The following is a 5,320-nucleotide window of genomic DNA, read 5'->3' on the forward strand; positions in this document are numbered from 1 at the left end:
GGGGGGGGGGGGGTTTGGGGGGTGGTCTGTTTTTAACAAACCAGATGTGAAATGATAAAACTTCCTTATGGATATTTGCAGGGTTTTCTTCATTGAAAAATTCAAATTCTCTCCACAAGAAGCAAGTGCAATCAACAGGTAACTATTACAAAATTCTTTGGGGTTCAGGGTGTCTCACTAGATGGTTTATTATTCTGGTGAGTACCTTGTGGGCCTAGACCCATGGCAGACACAGGGATAGGATGCACCCCATGTGGGTTGTGCGAAGTCACAAAGTCTGGCTCTTCCATTTCACGTGTCTTTGTGTTTTTCAACACACTGTTTTTACTTAAGCAAGTTACATCCTCAGCCATTTGGAGTGTAGCAAACACTGCGAAGCATTTATTGATGTATTTCAGATATTTATATACCTGTGTTTATCTCAGGACTCAAGGCAGGTAACAACAATTTAAAACATGCACAAAACTAAAAATGACTTCTGCCCCAACCAGCAGAGTATTCACTCCCTCCTTTCTCCAAGCTCTTAACTGAGTTTTTCAGCAAAAACTGTGTACCATCAGTGGTACAAAGAACAATTAAAGCAGGGCCTCTTCCAGCTAGCATCATCTCCATCTTATCAGGATTCAGCTTTGGTTTGTTTTCCCTCAGCCTCTTGACCCCAGTGCATTCAGACATTGGGCCAGCACGGGGAATGCAATGGATTCTTGTGTAGTTCCTTTGGACCTTGGCCTAATGGTGCTAGGTGCCCAAAGGGGCTGCTCCAGCCATCTGGAAAACAGCTTTTTGAGTCTGAGAGGAATTCTGAGAGCAGTTTGTAATGCGGCATGGGTGACTTCTCTTCCAAAGGAAAAAAGTGGTATAAGATCATATTGGGGTTCACCCTTTTGGGTGTAACTGAAGCGACTTTTTTGATCCTGCCCTCTTGGAAGAGGGAAAGGCAGATGCCCAAAGATGCATCCTCTCAGGTCTGTCTTGAGGGAATGAAATATGCTTGTTGGCTTTTTTAAAATGTAGAAGATAAGCTACTCTAAAAGGAGTTGATTACATGCTCTCAAGGCCAAGGTGGCTGACCTGGAGAAGCAGACAGTCTGACACATGAATAAAACTCTTGGGGACTTGGTAGATGTGTCCCACTCTGAGAATGACAGCCCTGCTGCTGTCAGGGAGCATGAGGGTCAAGGGGAATCAGGGCATTGTGCGGATGAAAGGGGGAATGTTCCCTCAGAAGGGATCCCTTCTTCATTTGGTGAACAGGTATTCTTTCACACCAAGGAGTTATCCCTGGGCAGGGAGGGAGGCGGGCTCTAGGTGGTGAATCAGTCCTTAGCCATGTAGATAGATGGGTAGTGAACACGCACACTGACCGTATGGTGATTTACCTGCCTGGTGTGAAGGTTGCAGACATTACTTGTGGTCTAGATAGGCTGGCAGACAGTGCTGGGGAGGAGCCAGTGGTTGTGGTACATGTTGGCACCAATGATGTGGGGAAATGTAGTCATGTGGTCATGGAGGAAAAATTTAGGCTGCTGGGCAGGAGCCTCAAGGCCAGGACCTCCCAAGGTAGCCTTCTCAGAAATGCTGCCCGTTCCACGTTCAGGGCCAGCTAGGCAGGCACAAATCAGGAGTCTCAATGTGTGGATGAGATGATGGTGTGGGGAGGAAGGGTTTGTTTGATAGGCAGTGGGATGCTTTTTAGAACAAGTAGGATGTGTACAAAAGAGATGACCTCCACTTGTCCTGAGAAGGAACCAGGCTGCTGGCGCTTAGCATCAAAAAGGTGGCAGAGCAGTTTTTAAACTAAATGCTGGGGGAAAGCTGACAGGAGATGAAATGTCTCTGGTTTGGGACGTCTCATCTCAAAGGGATGAAGGGGTAGCTGTTACTGTTCTATGGGGAAATGCATTAGATCTGGCCACTGAGAGGGTGAAAAACAATATTGGCTGCCTGGCAAGGTCCAGAGGCCACAGGAGGAGGGTTGCAGACTTAACATGTTTGGGAAATTATAGATGTTTATATACAAATGCTAGAAGTGTCAGAGGTAAAATGGGGGAGCCGGAATGCTTAGTGCCAGAGGAGAATATTGTGGGCATTTCAGAAACTTGGTGGGATGAGGAAAGTCAGTGGGATCCAGTGATTCCTGGATATAAATTATATCGGAAGGATAAGGAGGGAAGTCACAAGGTATAGATGGAACACTATGTCTGGGGCAGTGATGCTCTGTGTTCTTGGTGCTTGGGGGGCAACAGTGGGAGGGTTTCTTGTGTTCTGGCCCCGCTGGTGAACCTCATGGTGGCACCTGGTTTTTATCCACTGTGTGACACGCAGTGTTGGACTAGATGGGTCCATTGGCACGATCTAACATGTTCTTATGTTCTTAGACTCTAGTTGTGGCTTAATATTCTGCTTCAAGAAAATTATTTGTAGATTAGATCAATCGTTTGTTGTCAGTAGGCTAACAATTATGTATCTGATGTTATCCCTTTTATTATACCCTTTCCTCTAACACTTGGCTCTTTTGTTCTCTGGACTCTCAGAAAATATACAAAGGAGCCAAAGTAGTTGTAGGAAGAATTCCCTATAAAGCTGGTCCCATTCCCAACACCAAGAGTTGTAGCCTGATTATTTAGGTCTTTTGTAATAATTGTGCCTTTTGGCTTTCCCTCTTTTTTTAAATAGCATTGTGTATGTGATATCAGCACCCATGTCCCCTGTCTTTGGATTCCTAGTGGATAAATTCGGAAGGAATATTTCCTGGGTTCTATGTTCTGTAGTGATTACTCTGGCTTCTCACATCATGTTGGCCTTTACTTTCTGGAACCCTTGGATTGCTATGGTAAGCATTTCCTCTAGCTTCATTTCCCCCAAACAGAGCAGTGCAAATGTATGGAAATGATCAGTCATGTTCTAAACGGCATTTCACATGTATTGTGTTCTCAAAATATTCCTGTGAAAACTGAATGAAAGATGTATTTTTGTGTAGTGCTGTTCTGTCTCTTCCTCCTCTGCCCCCTCAGCAGTATAACATGGATGCCCCCCCAAAAAAACCTTAAAGTATCTCTGTGATTGTAGTGGTGCATCCTGGGTATTAATGTCCCCAGTGTAAGTAGCAGTAGATTTTATCAGATGGGGGGGTAACTGGGTTATGTGCTCTTGTATGTGCCATTCTTCATACATAGTCTCTAAACTGACCAGCTGCTTTAAGTTATCCATCTATTTCTGGAGCAGATGAGACTAGAGAAAACAGTCTCAGATCCCTGTTTGGGTACCTAGATAGAAAAATGTAGAAAAGAGCAAAAGTTCAGTAGCACTTTACTAGCAAAATTTGTGGCGGGGTATGAGCTTTTGTGAGTTGTTGCTTGCTTCTTCAGATACAGCTAGAATGGGAGTCCATCTGTCCCTATATCTTGGAGAGTGGAGTGATTTCAGATGTCGAATGACACTAGCAGGCATGATTGGATCAGGCGTAATATGCAGAGGGGCAGTAGGCATGGAGATCTCAGCACTGGTAACGAGACATTAGTAATGAGTCTCATTATGGATGCTTATTTCTCCACACCTATTATCATTCGGCATCTGAAATCACTCCACTTTGCAAGATATAAGGGCAGATGAACTCACATTCTAGCTGTGTCTGAAGAAGTGAGCAGTGACTCACAAAAGCTCATACCCTACCACAAATTAAGGTGCACCTAGACTCTTGCTCTTTTCTACTGCTACAGACAGACATGGCTACCCATCTTGAACTATCTCCTTGGGTAGAAAAATGGCATGCTGTTTTATCGAGCCCAAGTAGCAATTCTGTACAGCAGTCAGTCATAGCTCACACTGAACGTGTTTATTCTAATGCTGTTTTTTTTTTCTGCAGTGTTTGCTGGGAGTTGCTTACTCCCTGCTTGCTTGTGCCTTGTGGCCTATGGTGGCTTTCGTGGTCCCTGAACACCAGCTGGGAACTGCCTATGGATTGTAAGTTTGTCTTTTGAAGACTTGGGTTTAGCAGCTTCATAATTGGGTCGTGGTCAGGCAGTGTACTGTTTCTATGCAAGAGAGAGCAGTCCATAGCTTCATTCAGATTACTGCTGCCTCACCTATTTTCCTTTGCGTGAATATTCCGAAATACAGCAACTTCTGGGACATTTTAATTGATTTTGAACGAGGCTTTCTGTGCCCACTACAAAACCTGTGTTCCGAACAATGCCATGTAACCTCTTAAATCAGGAATTGAACATATAGCAGGCCAAGAAAGGGGCGTAACGAGCATGCATGGACAAATGTGTCAGAGCATGAGAAAATTACAAGTCCCTTGCCTTCTGCTGCAGCCATTGCGCTACTACATCCATCCTACAATGTTTTTAAAAACAGCAATAAAACCCTTGCAAGTAGTTTCTGGGTAGGTAGAGGGCACCCTAAGCTCCCTGTGTCCTCTTCTCTGTATACCTACTTGAGAAAACGTTAATACTAATTTTTCAGCTTGTGCTACCTGTCTAACTATATTTTATTGTTTTTAAAATAGACTTTATGTCTTTATTTTTAAGTGAAACTGTTTTGAATATATAGAAGAGGAAACTTTATCAATGAACACTTTCCCTTTTCAGTCAAAGTATTTTGGACTCTGTAAGCTAATTGTCTTCCCAATGCTTTCCAGTATGCAGTCAATCCAAAACTTGGGTCTGGCGGTGATTGCCATAGCTGCTGGTACGATCTTGGATTCCCGAGGATACCTGTTTCTAGAAATTTTCTTCTGTGCTTGTGTGTGTAGTAAGTATGCAGCCTTTTGAGGGTACAAGACTCTCTCATCTTGAGTAACAAATCACAGAGGACCCAAAGCAGCTTACATTTTCCTCCTCTTCTCCATTTTATCTGTTCTCCTCTCCTCTGTTTTATCTTCACAACAACCCTGTGAGGGTAGGTTAGGTTGAGAGTGTGTGACTGACCCAAGGTCACCCAGTGAACGTCCATGACACAAGTGGGGGTTTGAACCCAGGTCTCCCAGCTACTGGTCCACCACTCTTAGCCACTACACCATACTGGATCTTGCCTTGTTCCAGACCTCTCTTCTCCATGTCTCTGACTTGATCTACCCATTTCCTCTACCTTAATTTTGCCTCACTTGCTCCTTTAACTTGGCAGGGACCATGTCTGATGGGAAGGCACAGACTTCTACGTCTCTGTGTTGTGTAAAGTTGCACAGTTGTCTGTTTTGCTGCACTAGCAGCCAAAGTGAGCAACAAGCCCAAGAGTCAGAGTCACAGAGGAATCCTTTCTGCTGTCCTGCTCTTCACAGGGCATACGCAGAGAGTCTTTATGCAGTGGGTCCTTCCAA

At 44.3% G+C, this 5,320-nt stretch overlaps 1 protein-coding gene across 2 annotated transcripts in view; it reads left to right on the forward strand.

Annotated features, from left to right (window-relative positions):
* MFSD1 (major facilitator superfamily domain containing 1) overlaps positions 1 to 5,320 on the forward strand; it is a 23,728-nt gene that overhangs the window by 13,516 nt on the left and 4,892 nt on the right. For both annotated transcript variants that reach the window (XM_015407243.1, XM_015407242.1), the window contains exons 10-13: positions 82 to 138; positions 2,677 to 2,833; positions 3,866 to 3,963; positions 4,643 to 4,755. In XM_015407243.1, the coding sequence (XP_015262729.1) occupies positions 82 to 138; positions 2,677 to 2,833; positions 3,866 to 3,963; positions 4,643 to 4,755 (425 nt within the window). The remainder of the gene's footprint in view (positions 1 to 81; positions 139 to 2,676; positions 2,834 to 3,865; positions 3,964 to 4,642; positions 4,756 to 5,320) is intronic.

The sequence above is a fragment of the Gekko japonicus genome, unplaced genomic scaffold (assembly GCF_001447785.1).
Source record: "Gekko japonicus isolate JY-2015 unplaced genomic scaffold, Gekko_japonicus_V1.1 scaffold17, whole genome shotgun sequence".
In the NCBI taxonomy this organism is placed as follows: Eukaryota; Metazoa; Chordata; class Lepidosauria; order Squamata; family Gekkonidae; genus Gekko; species Gekko japonicus.